This window comes from Passer montanus, unplaced genomic scaffold (assembly GCF_014805655.1).
Source record: "Passer montanus isolate IOZ18808 unplaced genomic scaffold, ASM1480565v1 scaffold109, whole genome shotgun sequence".
Classification (NCBI taxonomy): domain Eukaryota; kingdom Metazoa; phylum Chordata; class Aves; order Passeriformes; family Passeridae; genus Passer; species Passer montanus.
In genome coordinates this window covers 752,337-769,841 of record NW_024357502.1, presented here as the reverse complement: position 1 = coordinate 769,841, position 17,505 = coordinate 752,337, and the positions used below count along the sequence as shown (strand labels likewise).

General features: G+C 48.5%; 1 protein-coding gene across 1 annotated transcript in view; it reads right to left on the bottom strand.

Moving 5' to 3' along the window:
- Positions 1-17,505, bottom strand: part of SFXN5 (sideroflexin 5) — a 100,738-nt gene that overhangs the window by 28,670 nt on the left and 54,563 nt on the right. Inside the window, exons 10-12 of the mRNA XM_039724599.1 lie at positions 7,412-7,502; positions 3,593-3,708; positions 937-1,022 (exon numbers count right to left, since the gene is read on the bottom strand). Coding sequence (XP_039580533.1) covers positions 937-1,022; positions 3,593-3,708; positions 7,412-7,502 — 293 coding nt within the window. The remainder of the gene's footprint in view (positions 1-936; positions 1,023-3,592; positions 3,709-7,411; positions 7,503-17,505) is intronic.

Sequence of the window (17,505 nt, the reverse complement as noted above, 5' to 3'; positions counted from 1 at the left end):
GCTGTGCTCCAGGGAACAGGGACAGGAGCAGAGGGAACAGCACCAGGGAGGGTTTAGGATGGATTTGGGGAAAATTCCTTCATGGAAAGGGTTGTTAAGCACTGGAAGGGGCTGGAGTCCCCATCCCTGGGGGATTTCAAAGCCTGTGGGAAATGGATTTATAGAAAGTCCTCAAAACCTGACATCGGTGCATCTGTACGCAAACCTTGAGATAAGAAATACTGACTTAGAAATGCCATGGAATGAGAGAGAAATTGTTGAGAGAGAAATTAAGTTTCAAAAGATAACCTTACAAAAAAGACGAGATACTTTACAGAAATAGAACTATAAAAGACACATTGTAGTAAAACCCACCAGGGGTAATTTAAAATAATTACCTTTGAAACATTCACATATAGTTTTTATATAGTGGAGCTAAAGCTAATAAGCCAAGAAACACTTATAGTGTATTGCAATTAAGAAATAGCTTCTGATTGCAATAACATAACTTACAACAACTGTATTATCTCACCCTTCACATGAGACTAAAAATAAAATAAAAGTTTTTTAAACCCCATCTCTAAACCAAAATAAACCATAAACCAACAAAAGCCCTGTGGATGTGGCCCTTGGGGACATGGGACAGCAGTGGCAGTGCCAGGGATGGTTGGACTCCATGACCTTGGAGGACCTTTCCAATCATTCCATGATTCCATAAAATGGTTGGACTCCATGACCTTGGAGGACCTTTCCAATCATTCCATGATTCCATAAAATGGTTGGACTCCATGACCTTGGAGGACCTTTCCAACCCAAACCATTCCATGATTCCACAAAATGGGTGGACTCCATGACCTTGGAGGACCTTTCCAACCCAAACCATTCCATGATCCCATAAAATCCCCACGCCTGGCACCCTCTGAGGCCCTTCCCTCCCTTCCCCCGGGGCAGACTCACTTCTCCAGCACGGACATGATGATGGGAGGTAGAACCAGTATAGGCATGGGCAGGACCACTCTGGTCAGGGCTGTTTCCAGCAGGGCCTGCGGAGCAAACACAAACAAAAACACATCCAGACATCCCAACAACCCCAGGACGGACCTGCCGGGCTCAGGATGGCTCTGAACTGTCATCCCAGACTCTGCAGCAGCTGACAAACCTCAAACAGTGGAGAATTGGAAAATCATGCCTGGAGAAGGATTCTCCAAGCTCACTTTAAAAGCAAGCTCAGCTGTCATGTACAGGGGGTCAAATTGCCAAGCCAAAGTGACTTGGATACTTTTTGATGCAGAAAATATCTGGGTTTATCACCAATTATCCCATCCAAGTAGAGATAGAACTTGGCCAGAGCCTGAACTCTAATTGGTCTTATGTCACTGATGGGAATGAGATGGGAATCACTGATGGGAAACATGGGGGAAATGTTGTAGGGGAAATATTGGAGGGGAAATGTTGGAAGGAAATGTTGGAGGGAAATGTTGGAGGGAAATGTTGGAGGGAAATGTTGGAGGGGAAATGTTGGAGGGGAAATGTTGGAAGGAAATGTTGGAGGGAAATGTTGGAGGGAAATGTTGGAGGGGAAATATTGGAGGGGAGACATTGTGGAGGAAATGTTAGAGGTGAAATGTTGGAGGGGAAATGTAGGGAAAATGTTGGGGAAATGTTGTAGGGAAATGTTGGAGAAAGTGGAAAGGAAATGTTGGAGGGGGAATGTTGTAGAGAAATGTTGGAGGGGAAATGTTGGAGGGGAAATGTTGGAGGGAAATATAGGGAAATGTTGTAGGGAATTATTGTAGGGGAGACATTGTGGAGGAAATGCTAGAGGTGAAATGTTGGAGGGGAAATGTAGGGAAAATGTTGGGGAAATGTTGTAGGGAAATGTTGGAGAAAGTGGAAAGGAAATGTTGGAGGGGGAATGTTGTAGAGAAATGTTGGAGGGGAAATGTTGGAGGGGAAATGTTGTGGGGAAAATGTTGTAGGGAAAATGTTCTAGGGAAAAGTAAGGGAGATGTTGGAGGGAAATATCCCACCATGGGCCGAGCAGCACTTTCAGCCCTTCCTGCCTGAGCTGAGCTTTGATCTCAGCCCGTGCTGGGGATGCAGCTCCTTGCTGTGCTGCTCCAGGAATTGTTTTCCATCACTGCTGGTTCATTCCGTGCAGGGATTTGGGACACGCAGGGCTCTCCCTTCCCTGAAAACCCCAACCACGGAGCTGCATTGTGCCTCCGGGATTCCTCCTTCCTGGCCAGACCCACCAGAAGGAGCAAACAAAGCAGGGTTTGGATTTATTGAGGCCCAGAGATCTCCCAGGGCCTGGAGGAGCTCCAGGAGAGCTGCAGAGGGACTGGGGACAAGGGACAGAGGGACAGGACACAGGGAATGGCTGCCACTGGCCAAGGGGAGATTGGGCTGGGATCTTGGCAAGGAATTGCTGGCTGGGAGGGTGGGCAGGGGCTGGGCTGGAATTGCCAGAGCAGCTGGGGCTGCCCCTGCATCCCTGGCAGTGTCCCAGGCCAGGCTGGATCCACCTGGGGCAGTGGGAGGTGTCCCTGCCATGGATGGGTGGCACTGGACAGGATTTGAGGTCCCTTCCACCCAAAGCATTCCAGGATTTTATGTCACAGGGACATCTAGGTCACAACAAGCCCTCACACAGGGACAGCTGTGTCACACTGAGGATCTGCCACGTTTCACACGACAAAAACCAGGATTAACCAATCCAGAAGAAGCACTGGGATTGGATGGCAGCTGAGCAGAAGTTCCCAGAGCTCCCAAATTTTACATTTAAGCTCCACCTACATCGCTCTCACAGCGCCTTCACTTTTAATCCTCATTTTCTCTTTCAACCATCAGGACGGAGAGGGGAAAGCGTGTCCTGGAGCCAGTTAATGGAAGTGAGGAAAACTGGCTCCAAGAAGTGTCTCTGAGCCCTTCAGCAGATTGTTTTAATCCCCCTGTTAACCAACAATATGGAGAGCTATTCGAGATCTCCCCGTTCCTGCCGAGGACTGCAGAGCTGTGCATTAATTGCTGTCTCTGGAGTGCCTTGGACAGAAGGAGGGAGGGAAATGCCAAGCATTATATTATTAACTCCTGTGCCTGGGCGTGTGCTCAGCACAGCTTCACATCTCAGTGAGAGCCCACTTGGAAACAGCAGCTCAGGGGGTGCTCAGGAGCCAGAACCTCACCCGGGGATGGGAAGGGAGCAGTTCCAGGCAGGTGGCACAGAGTGGGGTACGGGGGAAGCAAACCAGCTGTTAACCAGGTTACAAACATCTGGCTGCCCCAGCCAGCTTTGGGTGGCAGTTCTTGGTGCAGGTTTGGCAGGGAAGGGTTGAAAAGCTGCTCAGCTCCGAGCCTGAGTCCTCCTCCTTTGGGAAAAGGTGTGAGGGATCTTTGCTGGGAATTCCACAAGGAATTCCTGGGGAAGCACCAGGCACAGGATCTGTCCTGTCACTGTGCCCTTCCAAACCACCAGGGCCAGCCCCCAAATTCCCGTGTCCTCTGCATCTCCTCCATTCCCATCTCTAAAGCCGTGGATTCCAGAGGGAATGTGGGATGTGTTGGGCCTGGAATGAGCTGTGGCCCAGCTCCCCCAGCTCCTGGCACTCACGTGTTTGGCAGCAACCCTGGACGAGCCGACGATGTTCCCGTTATTGTCCAGCACATCGATTCCTTCCTCCAGCTCCGTGTGCCTCATCAGGACCACGTTGCAGATGTTGGCACTGGCTGAGGAGGAGGAAGGCAGGAGGATCAGCCCTGCTCTGTCCCCACTGGCAGCCTCTGTTTGCCCCGACAGCCCTCCAGATTTCCTCCCCTCAATCTGCTGAGGTGAATTGCTGCGATTCCCAAAAAAAGATGGAATTCTCAAGGAGAATAATAACCAATTTTATTTTTCCTCTGGGGCAACAAGGACAAATAGGCCTACAGGAAGGTCTAGTGCAAGGTGTCCATGCCTGAGGTTGGAACTAGATGGTCTTTAGGTCCTTTCCAGCCCAAACCATTCCATGATTTCACACATTTTAGGGGAAAAATGGCTCCGTGCACCTTTCTAACCCCTCCTCCTTGTCCAGCCTGTGGCTTTTGAGGCCTCAAGATGACCCCAAATTCTGTCTCTCAAGTCTGACCAGGAGTTGAGCACCACGTGCAGCCCCTCCCCTCACCCAGGCACTTCCCAACTTCTCCCAGAGAAAAGCTGCTCATTCCCACAAAACTTTTGGGCAGAGCGAGTGGCATTTTCCAGCACCCCCCACACCACATTTCCCTGCAAACTTTCCACCCAGAACTGAGACAAACCCACTGTTGCTGCAAGCACCAGTGCCTTCCAAAAATGTGTTTCTGCACTGCTTGATGGGTTAATATTCACTAATTAATCTCAATTCATGTCATATAACAAATGTCTAATTTTTTGAGGGTGGTGGGTGGGTGAGCCCTCTCTGAAGGCAGCTCTGTGCAATCAAGGATGATTTGTGGTGACAAATGCTCCTTCCACTCGAGAGGGAGAGGAACACACACACACGCACACTCTGTCTCTCTCTTTAATATTCCAACGACCAGACCACTCTTCCCATCTATCAAAATATCTGTGTTCCCAACCCTTCAGCTCCTGAATCCCAGATAAAGAACAAAACAAGGCCTTTCATTTAGAGAAAAGTTTGGCCCGGTTTTTTTTTAATTTTTAACACTCGCACGCCCCGTCCTTCTCGCTGTCAATCAAAACTGAGCAGATCAAAGAGCCCAGCAGAGCTGCTTTGGCCAGGGATGCCCTGGCACAGAGTTCCTGACAGACTCAGGATGGGGTGGCCAGCCCTGACGCTCCCAAGATGCTTTTCCAAGGCTCTGGATTCCCTGACCCGGTCCCAGACCCGAAAGCTGCTTCCATGGTTTGTCTGAGGCGAGCCGCTCACGTAGCCGCTCCCCTTCTGCTTCCTGAGGGAGCAGAAACGCTGCTAATTATGGCTAAACTTGGATTGCACGGACGTCTCAAATGCTCGAGGGTGGGGGGGTGAGAAATAAATAAATATATGTGCAGACAAAGTCATCTGCAGGATTTGGGAAGAAATTGTGATAATGGAAACTGCGGCTGTGAGGAAACTGGGCTCGGGCTCCAAAGCAAGGCACCACCCCACTCCTGGGTGTCTGTAGGGGTTTCTTCTATCCCAGGGTGCTTTCCACACTCTGAATGTGTCCTTGGGCATCACCTAAACACAACAATTTTAGCCACACACATGCACAAAAGCCCAAGGAGAAGAAATCCTTCCTCCCTCTCCCTCCTCTCCAGTGAGGATCTTTCCGTCAGCTTTAATTTCCTTCAGATCAGACTTGGGATCTTTGGGGTTTTCTGAGGTTTTTCAGCCAGGAACATCTCCAGTATAAAGCACGCCCTCACCAGTGACACCCTGGCCTTGGGGCCAGCTGCTCACACCCAGTTCTGGGGGAAAAAAGGGTGAATTGGGTTCCTTGAATTCCCCTGGGCACCAAGATCCTTCCCCTCCTCACCTCTGAGAAAGGACCCAGCCCCTCCGTGCTCAAACTCAGGCTCCAAGACCTCCTTCCCTTCCCTGCTTTTCCATGGAACTCCTTCATCCCCTGAGGATGCCCCAACCCCGATCCCAAACCCCTTTTCCAGCGGGGCAGCCCCTGGCCCTGCAGGGCCTTGGCCGCTCCTCCAGGAGCTGCTGCCCTGGGTTGGTTTCCTGGATCCAACCCCTGGATGGGATTTTTTGGACAATTTGGGGTTTTCAGCTGCTACAAATTTACCCCTCCAATTGTCCAGCTGCCCCCAGCCAGCACAGCTCGGGAGGTCACTGCAGAGGGAGGCAAGGAAGGGATGGGGAAAACTCTCTAATTTCACAGAATCATGGCATTATTAAGGCTGAAAAGGATCTCTAAGATCATCAAGTCCAACCATCACTGCCAAATCCACCAGCCCATCCCTGAGGACCACATCTGTGGGGTTTTTGGAGCAAGAGCTTTACCCCAGTGTTTGGCTTTTCATGCAGAAATAGAGAATTTCTGCCTTTCTGCTGGGGGCTGGAGGTTCAAAAGGAATTGGGAGACACATCTTAATTAAGGGTTTGTCCAGGTCTGCAAACCACAAACCAGCAATTAGTGGGAGGATCCCTGATGTCCTGGCTCATAACGAAGCAAGACAAATAAAACATTAGCTGGAGAATTAATTACAGGCTAAACAAATTAATTATGGGCCCTCAATCAATGCCAACACAAACACCTTGGTGTGAAAGCAGATCAAGCCTGCAGCAAGGATTTCCTGCCTGCCTTTGACTCAAACACCCCTCAGAGCTGCCTCCTGGGGCTGGAACTCATTCCTTGTGCTCTCCTGGTTGTAAAAACCTAAGGAAAGATGAATCCCCCTAAAACAGATCCCAGAAAAGTCCCAGGAAAACAACAACAATGCCCACAGATCCCTGGTGTACAAGGAAAATGCTCAGTGCCACCTCCAGAGCACAATCCCTGACCCCCTGCTCTGCAGGCAGGGCTGGCAGCTGCTTTTGTGGCAGAAAAGAGGGGAAAAAACCCCGACAACTCAGGGATTGAGGGCTGGAGGGACACAACAAGCAGTTCTCTGCTAAAAAAGGAGCAGAAAGGCCAGAGAAATCGAGAGCAGCAGACAGGTAAAGGGGCTCAGGAGAGCTCTGAGGATGTGGCGCTTGCACAGCAACAGAAAAACCTGAAAGGAAAATTTGGCATTATATGGCTGAAAAAGGAACCTGGAACAGGTTCCAAAATGGGGAGCAAACCCCATTTTTTTAGTGATTTTGCACCATCTTTGTAAATAAACAAGCTTACACAAAAAGCTTATACCAAAGCCACTGGTGATTTCTTCAGGGCTAAAATAACTCAGCATGTGCTGGAGCTTGGAACCACAGGGCCCAGCAAAGGCTGAGTCCAGAGCATCCCTGCCCTCAAACACAGGGCTGATAAAACACCAATAAATGCTCCACCAAGCCAGGAGCAGCCTCAGTTCTGCACACACTTGGGCTGCTCTTAATCTGTGCCTCTCAAAAATCTGCACATTCAGGGCAGAACCATTTCTCTGCATTTTGTTGTAAAATAACCACAGTGCTGCTGCTTATCTGAAGATTTAACACGGCTCAACCCAGATCTTGCAAATTAAGTGCTCTCAGGTTGGAATGGTCAAAGACCACTCAGTGCTGATCACTTCTGAAGCTGCTTCAGAGTGCAAAGTGCAGCTGCAAAGCCTGGGCAGCTGCCTTCACCAGCAGCTCTGCAGCATTTTCCTGCCAAAATTCTGCTTTGCAGAGCCCCATCCCTGCCTGCCCCAGCTCAGGGGCCACCACTGAGGAGACACGAGCAGGAAGGGAGGAGCTGTGTCCATCCCAGTGGCTCCTGGCCACCTGCAGGTTTGCAGCCACCACTTGGAATACAAAGAAAAGGAATTTTTCCTTACCGACGGCGGGGAATGGCACAAACCTCTGGATCAGCAGCCGAGTGGCCGGGGTAAACTTGTTTGCTCTCTGGATCAGAACATTAAGGCCCACCTTGGAATGGAGAAAAACAAACCAGAGAAGCAGAGAATCAATGACCAGGAGCAGGGCAGATGGCACAGTTTGGGGTCCCTCTCCAAGAAAAGGCGTTTGAGCACTAAACCTCCCCCAGCTGCAGGGCTTGGCTGTGTTGGGCTCAACCCTTTAGTCAATACAGGGTTAAATCCAATTGTTGAGCTCAAAACAAGCATTGAACTCAACCTTTGGGCTTAAATGAAGGGTTGAACCCAACTCTTGGGTTTAAATGAAGAGTTGAACCTAACTCGGGCTTTAATGAAGAGTTGAACCCAACCTTTGGGCTTAAATTAAGAACTGAACCCAGCTCTTGGGTGTAAATAAAGGGTTGAATCCAACCTTTGGGCTTAAATGAAGAGTTGAACCCAGCTCTTGGGTTTAAATGAAGAACTGAACTCAACTCTTGGGTTTAAATAAAGGGTTGAACCCAGTGGTTGGGTTTATCCAAAGTGCTGAACCCAACCATTGGATTGAACCAAACTCTTGGGTTTAAATGAAGGATTGAACCCAACTCTTGGGTTTAAATGAAGGATTGAACCCCAGTGGTTGGGTTTATCCAAAGTGCTGAACCCAACCATTGGATGGACCCCAACTCTTGGGTTTAAATGAAGGCTGAACCCAACCACTGGGCTTAAATGAAGGTTTGAACCCAACAGCTGGGTTTATCCAAAGTGCTGAACCCAGCCATTGGATTGAACCAAACCACTGGGTTTAAATGAAGGGTTGAACTGTTGGGCATAAATGAAGGGTTGAGCCATCACTGGGTTTAAGTTAAGGACTGAACCCAACTGTTGGGTTTCCACAAAGAGTTGAACCCCACAGTTGGATTGGACCTGGGCTTGAATGAAGGACTGAACCCAGCTCTTGGGTTTATATGGAGGGTTGAACCCAAGAGCTGGGTTCAAACCCTTTCCAGCCAAAAGATAAGCCATAAACCACTCCAGCACCATCCAGTCCTTCTGGAATTGCCCTTGGCTGGATTTTTGCCCAGTTCACCATCATTTTCCCCATCCACCACAAAATCCTTGGGACTGGCAGTCCTCACCTAGCTGGGAAAACCCAAATTTCAGGGGTGGTGGTGGCTCAACACAATTCATTCCTTCTCCAAGGGTCTGGACTACACAACCCCATCCAGTGCCAACATTTGGGCTGTAAAGTTTATTATAACCACGGATTTCTTTTTGTTGCCTGGTCCAACCCTTGAATAATGCAGAACTCTCCACAGTTCTTCATGGATCTGGGTTGTTGTGGATGTTCATAGAAACACAGAGGAGTCTCTGCCTCCTGACTCTCACATTGATAATGCTGAAAGCTGGGAGAATTTCCATCAAAACTGGCTGCGTGCACACGTGGGGTTAAAAATTAACCAAATCTATTCAGGGGGAAGGACTTCTGTCTTTAAATTACTCTTCCTTGCAATATTTTCTCTTTTTCATCCCCCCACAAACAAACCCAGATGCAGAAATGAAACCAAACAGCCCCAGCCTGGGAATTTTCAGCTGGAAACGGAAGCCTTGAACAATTTGTGACCACAACATTTTCTGCCCCAAATGCAGAAAAATTTTTAAAAAACCCAAAAAACAAACAAAAAAACCAGCCAAAATAAAAAAGCTGCCAGAAAAGAGCAAATTTTGGTGGGTTTTTTGTTTGTTTGTTTGTTTTTGTTTGTTGTTGTTGTTGTTGTTTTGGTTTTTGTTTTTGTTTGTTCATTTGTTGGGGTTTTTTTGTTTTGTTTTGATTTTTTTGTTTGGTTTTTTTTGAGGGGAGCATTTAAAAAGCAAAGAGAAGCCTGGGAGAAGATTTTTTGCAGGCTGCTACATAACACCAATACATCCCAGCACATCCCAGCACATCCCAGCGTGCCGGAGCCTGGGAGGAAGAGGAGGAGAAGCACAACTGCTGGGTAAGCCCTGCATGAGCACAGGGCTGCTTCTCCAGCCCCAGGAAATACTTCCAGAGCCTTTCCCAAGGTTTTCACCCAGACCTAAGCAGGAACTCCTCCTCTTGCCCTCAGCAAACGCAGCCCTAGAGCTGAGTTCAAGAGAGCCGTGGTGATTCTGCTTAGTCTGGACACCAGTGAGGGCTTGTCTTGAACTTCTTCCCCCTCAAAAATGACTGATTTTTTTTTTTTAATTTTCCAGTTGTTAGGACGAGTCTTTTCAAAGTCTGAACACCTCCAGAAACTTAAACACAGTCTAAAATATGTGGCTTTAAGAGGAGCCAGTTTTAAGCCTGGCTTTGCTGGTCTGCCCCATGGATTCAGGTATTTAGTCTGGATATGGTTAATCCGTGTCCATGACAAATTTTGTTGGGTTTGCAGCCCCTGCTTGGAGGTTTGGTGGAGGATTTGACAGTGAAGTGGAAGAGCAGCAGCTTTTGAAAGAGAAAAGCTGAGTCTGGGAGAGCCACCACTGTGAGGGCAATGAAATAAAAGCATTTTACTTCCAGATTTAATGTGATGAACTCAGTCCCCACTTACAGCAACCCTCCTGCTGGGAACATGAAATTAAATGTTGCTGGAGATTAAATCCCATCTCCCAAATCCTCAACACAAGGGCTGGATATAGAAAACTAATGAGGGTTTGTTTTCTACAGTTTGGAGATTGCTGTAGCTGATCTGTGAACTCCTTCCGATGGGCCATGAGGTGGGATGAGGGTAAACAGGGCAGGAACTGCTCAACCTCAGGCCACCAAAGCCAAAGGCTCATCAAGGTGATGTTAATGAGTTTAATTACTCGGGATTGGCCAAAGGACGCTGTTGAGGCAAATTCATCATTAAAGACCAAGCCCAGGTTTATTGTTGTGACCATCACCCAGTCACTGAGCAGGGTCTGCAGCTCTGGGGATGGAAACATGGAGCAGAACCAGGGGGATTCACCCCACCCCACCTGGCACAACCGCAGAATCACCGAGGCTGGAAATGCCCTCCAAGATCGAGTCCAGCCATCCCAAACACAGCCAGGGCCACCACTGACCCTGTCCCCAAGTGCCACATCCACGGGCTGTGAAATCCCCCCAGGGATGGGGATGCCACCCTGGGCAGCTGTGCTTGACAACCTTTGGTGAAGGAATTCTTGCTGAAATCCCTTTGGTGAAGGAATTCTTGCTGAAATCCCTTTGGTGAAGGAATTCTTGCTGAAATCCAGCCTAAACCTTCCCTGGCACAGCCTGAAGCTGCTTGCTCCTATCCTATGGCTCCCTTTGCAGCTCAGCTTCTCTGGGCAGCCTGCTCCAGAGTCTGACAGAATTCCAGAATGGTTTGGGTGGGAAGGGACCTTAAAGAACATCCATGGCAGGGACACCTGCCACTGTTCCAGGGTGCTCCAGTGTCCAACCTGGCCTGGGGCACTGCCAGGGACGGGGAGTAATGCAAATTCCTGCACTGTGACCAGATCAAATCCAGCTTTTTGCAACTGCCTGGTTTGCTGAGGCTTCCTCCTCCAGAGCACTCCCCTGATGTGGCTGAGGGAGCCAGGGGGAGCTGGACACAGGGACACGTGGGACACACGGCTGGACACAGGGACACACGGCTGGACACAGGGATACGTGACACCAATAGTTCCTAAGATCCCTAAACACAAATCCGGGATCAAACATGGCCAGTGGGAGAGAAACCTCAGCCAGGGCTCTGCTGTGCCTCTGCCCTTCCTCCCTCCCTCCTCCTCCTCGAGTGCCAAGAATTCCTGCCTCTTCTTTAGCTCCCAGTTTTGTGTCAGCATCAACAACATTCCCTCAGCAGAACATTTTTGACATCACTTTGAAGCAGAACCATCAGATGCTGTCAGAGACCAACATTTCTGGTTCCTTTTCTTCTTCTTGTCTCACCTCACGAGTTCTGACCTCGTGTCTACCAAGACACCAATTCTAAAACCATGGGAATTTTTTAAAAATCCCTGTTTTTTTCTGCCTTTTGATCAAGAGTTTTGAAGACTGAGAGATGGTTTTAAATGCCTGACACTGGCAATGGCCAAGCCCACACCTCTTAAACTTGGCCTAGAACAGTACATCCATCCAAGGAGTTATTTCACTTCATATTGGGAGGGAATTTTTGTAAAATAGAGGAATCTCAGGAGTCCAGCGAGCATTAGCTGGTAGATGACACCACCCAAACGTTGCTGAGCCACTCTCCAGACTTCATGGACTGTGCTGGAGAAATCTCCCCTGATTTAGGGGATTTAACTGCAGGGCATCCCTGAGCACTGCAGCTGGAGCTGGCTGTTCAAGGACCTGCAAAGTCAACTTGGAAAGAGGGACTGGCTCCAAAGGAGGTTATCCCTCATCCCCCAGTCACCAGATTGGATTAGAACTAATTGGATCTGATGAGTCCCGTGCAGCCAAGCTGGAGAAAAGAGCATTAGGAGAAGGAAGGAAAAAACTCATTCATTAGGGCTGGGAGGTGAAGATGGAGGCAGAGAGATGGAAAACTGGGCTCTTTCCCAACTGGAGCTTTCCCAAGCCAAGGAGAACAGAATGGAAGAGTCTAAGGGAAGGGAAAGCAATCAGGATCCGAGTGGGGAAGGAACTTAGAGAGGAGCAAGAGTAAGGGAAGGAGCAGACATCATTCCCAGGACAATTCCAGCAGGGATGACCACAGCAGCCCCACAGCTGGATGCTTCAAGGGAAGAGAATGGTGCAGTCTGGAGCAAGGCTGGAGAAAAGTGGGATTTGTGATGAGAACATGACAAACTTGGTTTGGGAGCTGGTGGAGCCAGGAGGACGAGGGGCCATGCCCAAGACAAGAGGGTGTGCTGTCTCATGCCAAGTTTTCCATGCACCTGGATCCTGTCCAGAGGCAGGAGCACTGCTGGGGTGGTGGGGATGGGGCAGAGGGCAAGGAAGGGATGAGAACAAACCTGCTGGAAATGGAAACATCCCAGTGGAATGAGAGAGAAAATGCTGCAGAGAGACACATGGAGTTTGGGAGGGGACAGTCACAGGAGGAGCCTTAAGGATCATCTACTCCAACCCCCTGCCTTGGCCATCTTCCATCATCCCAGGCTGCTCCCAGCCCGTCCAGCCTGGCCTGGGACACTCCAGGGATGGGCTTGGCAGGACCCAGCAGGTGCCAGGTGCTCCTAACTCCAGGGACAGGAGGATGATGGACACTGGGAGCATTCCCAGAGAGCCCCATGTCCCTGTCCCCCACAGGGCTGTGCCTTTGGGAATGGCTGCTCAGCTCCAGCGATTCTGGGGCTTCATGCAGGAACTGCCAGGCTGAGTTTCCAGTCTGGGAGATCCAACCACTCCCTTCTGGAACCTGAGAATGAACAGAGAAAGGGATGTGCAGGAACAGCTTTGGAGCAGACAGATGCAGACTTTAGAGCCAGGCACCACTTCGTTTCAAACTTAAACTTCGTTTAAAAGAGAAGTTGATCACCAGCTCCTCGGATCCACCGGGATTTTCCCCCTGCTCCCAGGGAGGAGGGAGCCAGGCCACGCTCCATCCCCTCCCATCCCTCTCCCGGCTGCCCGAGCCGGCCGGAGGCGGCGGGAGGGCTGCAGCTCTCCCGGCTGATTATGGACATCACACCCCATTCACAGGCTGTCAGCGCAGCCTCGCAGACAATTATCGGGAACACGGAGCGGGATTGGAAAAATCCACAGGGGCACCTGCACCTGGAGAGGAGAGCGAGAAATGGTGTGCGAGAGGTCAGCGTGCGAGCGGGGAAGGGATGGAGCAGCAGCCCCGGGATGGAGGAGCAGCCCCACGGCACGGGAAGGAGCGGGATTGCTGGGATGGGAAGGCATGGGATTGATGGAGAGGGAAGGCATGGGATTGATGGAAAGGGAAGGAATGGGATTGATGGAATAGGAAGGAAAGGGATTGATGGAGAGGGAAGGAAAGGGATTGATGGCATGGGAAGGAATGGGATTGATGGTGTGGGAAGGCATGGGATTGATGGAGAGGGATTGCTGGAAAGGGAAGGAATGGGATTGATGGAATAGGAAGGAAAGGGATTGATGGAGAGGGAAGGAAAGGGATTGATGGCATGGGAAGGAATGGGATTGATGGAGAGGGGAGGAATGGGATTGATAGTGTGGGAAGGAATGGGATTGATGGAGAAGGGAGGAAAGGGATTGATGGCGTGGGAAGGAATGGGATTGATGGAAAGGGATTGCTGGAAAGGGAAGGAATGGGATTGATGGAAAGGGAAGGAATGGGATTGATGGTGTCGGAAAGAAAGGAGTTGATGGAATGGGAAGAAAAGGGACTGCTGGAAAAGGAAGGAATGGGACTGATGGAAAAGGAAGGAATAGGATTGATGGAAAAGGAAGGAAAGGAATTGCTGGAATGGGAAGGAGTAGGATTGATGGGTGTGGGAAGGAGTGGGAATGCTGGCATGGGAAGGATTGGGATTGCTGGAAAGGGAAGGAATGAGGTTGATGGAAAGGGAAGGAATGGGATTGCTGGTATGGAAAGGAAAAGGATTGCTGGAAAGGGAAGGAATGGGATTGCTGGAAAGAGAAGGAATGGGATTGCTGGTATGGAAAGGAAAAGGATTGCTGGAAAGGGAAGGAATGGGATTGCTGGCTGAACCTCTCCAGGCTGAGCCCCTTTCCCAGCTCCCTCAGCTGCTCCAGGTGCTCCAGCCCCAGGCTCCAAGGACACTCCAACATTCCTGCTCCACCTGGTTTGGTTCTAAACACCTCAGGTGTAACTGCCCAGCCTGGCTCAGTGGTGCCCACTGGGATACCCCAGAGCAGCAGGAAATCCCCCTGGCAAAAGGGCATTTTGCTTTTGCTCCCCACCTCCAGGGGCTCCTGCAGAGGCAGGATTTGGGGTCAGAAGCAGGAAAGCACTTCCAAAATGAAGAGCTCTGGGTCTGCCCATGAAACACTGCTTTAAACCCTCTCCTGGGGGGCCAGCAGTGAGTCCAGGGTGGGTCATTAGCAGCTGATATTAATGACATTAATCACCTGAATTTTAACCCTGTGAGGTGAAGAAAAAGGAACATTGGGGTGCTGAGCAGGGACGTTGGAAGAAGGGATCACCCCAAACCTGGCTGCAGCCATGGTTACGCAGCACTGCTGCTCCCTCTCACCCAGCAGAAAACACAACTCCTACTTCTGTCAGAATTTAGCTCAGGTTGCTAAGTGAGAACTAAATATTTATTTGTGTCTGTGCTGACGGGCCCATAAACCCCAAACCCGCCCTGGAATAAACCTGGAGGGAAGTGACAACCCCGGAGTGCAGGGCAGGCAGGGGAAGGAGGGAGCCTGGGAACTGGGGCAGCCCCCAACCCTGCACAGCTGGGGCTGGGCTCACACCTGGCTGGGCTCCCTTCACTGGGGGACAACGTTCCCTGTTCCTCAGGAAGCTCAGTGTCACCGTGGCTGTCACCAAGGGGTTTCCTGGCTGAGCTGTGTTGGATTAAACCCTTTTCTGACTCAGGGATGGGGCAACTAAAAGGAGTTTTAAAAACGTTTATTCTAGTTTTAGTCTCATGTGAAGGGCAAAACAATACTGATATTATAATTACTATTCAGAAATAGACTAGAATCAGAAACTATTTCTTCATTATAATACATTATAAGAGGTTTTTAACCTTCTCTCTCCAAAAAGGGAAGAAAATCAGGATACTTGCAAAGATTTCCCATTCAACTGCAGTACAATGAGGCCAAAATCTGCTCACCCAGCCCTGATGGAGCAGTGTGCTTGTCCCTGGTGTGAGGACACAGAGGGACACTTTAAATACCTTCAAGTTAACCATTTTAAATTACCCCTCATAAGTCCTACTACAATACATTTTTTTATAATTGTATTTCTCTAAAGCATGTAATCTTATCTACAAAAGCACCTTTCAAAACTTATTTCTAATTCCATTTCTCTCTCAACAAGGTCTGCCCTACTCCATGGCATTTCTAAACCAATATTTCTAATTTCAGAGTTTGTATACAAATACGCACGATGAGAACCTCCCGCCAAGCTTTAAGAATTTTCCACAAATCCATTTCCCACGAGATGCAGGCCCTGTGCCCTGCCAGGACCCATCAGAGCCCGTCCTGTCCCAGGGAGGGGACAGCACCCATGGCCAGGGTGCCTCCAGGGCACACGGAGTGGCACCAGGACAAGGTTCTGGCCCAGCACAGCTGCCAGGAAACGTGGCCAGAAGGTTCTGCCAGACAGAGAAACCCCCCAGAGGGTCCCCAGCAGCACAAGGAGCAGGACTTGGAGCTGCTCTTGGCACAGCTGGGAGCTGTGATCAGGGAAATTGAAAAGCTGAGGGAGAAAGCTCCGATCCCACGGCAAAACTGGGAGACGCTTCAAGGAGAAGGTCCAGAGGGACCCAGAAAATGAGCCCAGAGGGTCCCAGAGGGGTCAAGCCCCCCTGTGCAGAGGTCCCAGCGGCAGTGACAAAGCAGGAAACTGGGAATGGCTGCTCATGGCCCTTGGCTGGTTTAATTCAGGCCTTTCAGTCCTTCTTTCTGACCCACAGAGGAGTTTGATCTAAGTGCTGAGCCAGACCCAAAAGGGATCAGCAGTGCCAGAGCAAATGGAGATGGGATCTGGAATCGGGAATCAGAAAATCTTGGAATGGGTTGGGGTGGAAGGGCCTTAAATCCCCTCTCACCCACCCCTGCCATGGCAGGGACACCAAGGGCCAGGGACCCAAGCTGCCCTTGGACCCTTCCAGGGATTGCCCACTTTCCCTGGGCAAAAAAAACCTACTTCCACATCGAAATAATAAAGTTGTTATTAATAATTATTATCTATATAGAATTATAATATCAAAAAAGCAATAATATTATAATAATAATTGATAATTATTATCTATATAAAATTATTATAAATATATATTTATTTTTATAATAATTTATACAATTTATATAATTATCTATATAAATAGATCATTTATATAATTATCGATATAAATTATTATAAGAATCAATATAATAATAACAGTTGATAATTATTATCTATATAAAATCATATCTGAAAAACAATATAATAATAATAATAATTGATAATTATTATCTAGATAAAATTATTATAAAAATAAATCTATATATAGATTATTTTGTAATAATTTATATCATTTATATAATTATCTGTATAAATAGACAATTTATATAATTACCGATATAAATTATTATAAAAATCAATATAATAATAACAATTGATAATTATTATCTATATGAAATCATAATATCTGAAAAGCAATATTATAATAATAAAAATGATAACTATTATCTATATAAAATTATATCTAAAAAGCAATATTATAATAATAATAATTTATAATTATTACCTATATAAAATTATAATATCTAAAAAGCAATAGTTGCCAATAAAATCGGCTTCATGCAGCTTTTTTAATCTTCTAAAAGCATGAAAAATAGCAGAGTAAGAGTGTGTGTGTCAGCTGGAAAGAGTTTCTGTCTAATCACAGCCCCCCTGATCCGTGCAGCTCTTGGCACTGGAGTACTGGGGGAATAAAAAATTCCAAACATTTAAAGCACGCTTGGTCTTTCTCAAGTCTTTTTACTTCTCCCTGCCTTTGTTTGCCTTGTTTAGGAAAACCAGCTGGTGTTAATTGCACTTCATGCACCACCAGCATGAACAGCAGCCAGATATCAGGAACTGGAGCCTAATCCCAGGAATCCACTCAATTGTTTGGGGGAAAAATTACATTATCACTCTGCAGAACAGCGGTAAAACGAGGGAGCAAAAGAAAAGGCAGGAAAGAGGCTGGTGGGGGGAAAGTGGGATAAAAATAAACTACAATCACAGAAAGAGAAATGGAGACGTTAGAGGATGGGATTCCCAGAGCAGCTGGGGCTGCCCCTGGATCCCTGGAATGTCCCAGGCCAGGTTGGGCACTGGGGATTGGAGCACTTGGGACAGCGGGAGGTGTCCCTGCCATGGCAGGGGTGGGATGGGATCTGGGATTTGGGATTTGGGATTTGGGATTTAGGATCTGTTCCAGCCCAAACACCTTTCCCAGCCTTATTCCAAGATTCCTTCACCCGAGTCATGCAC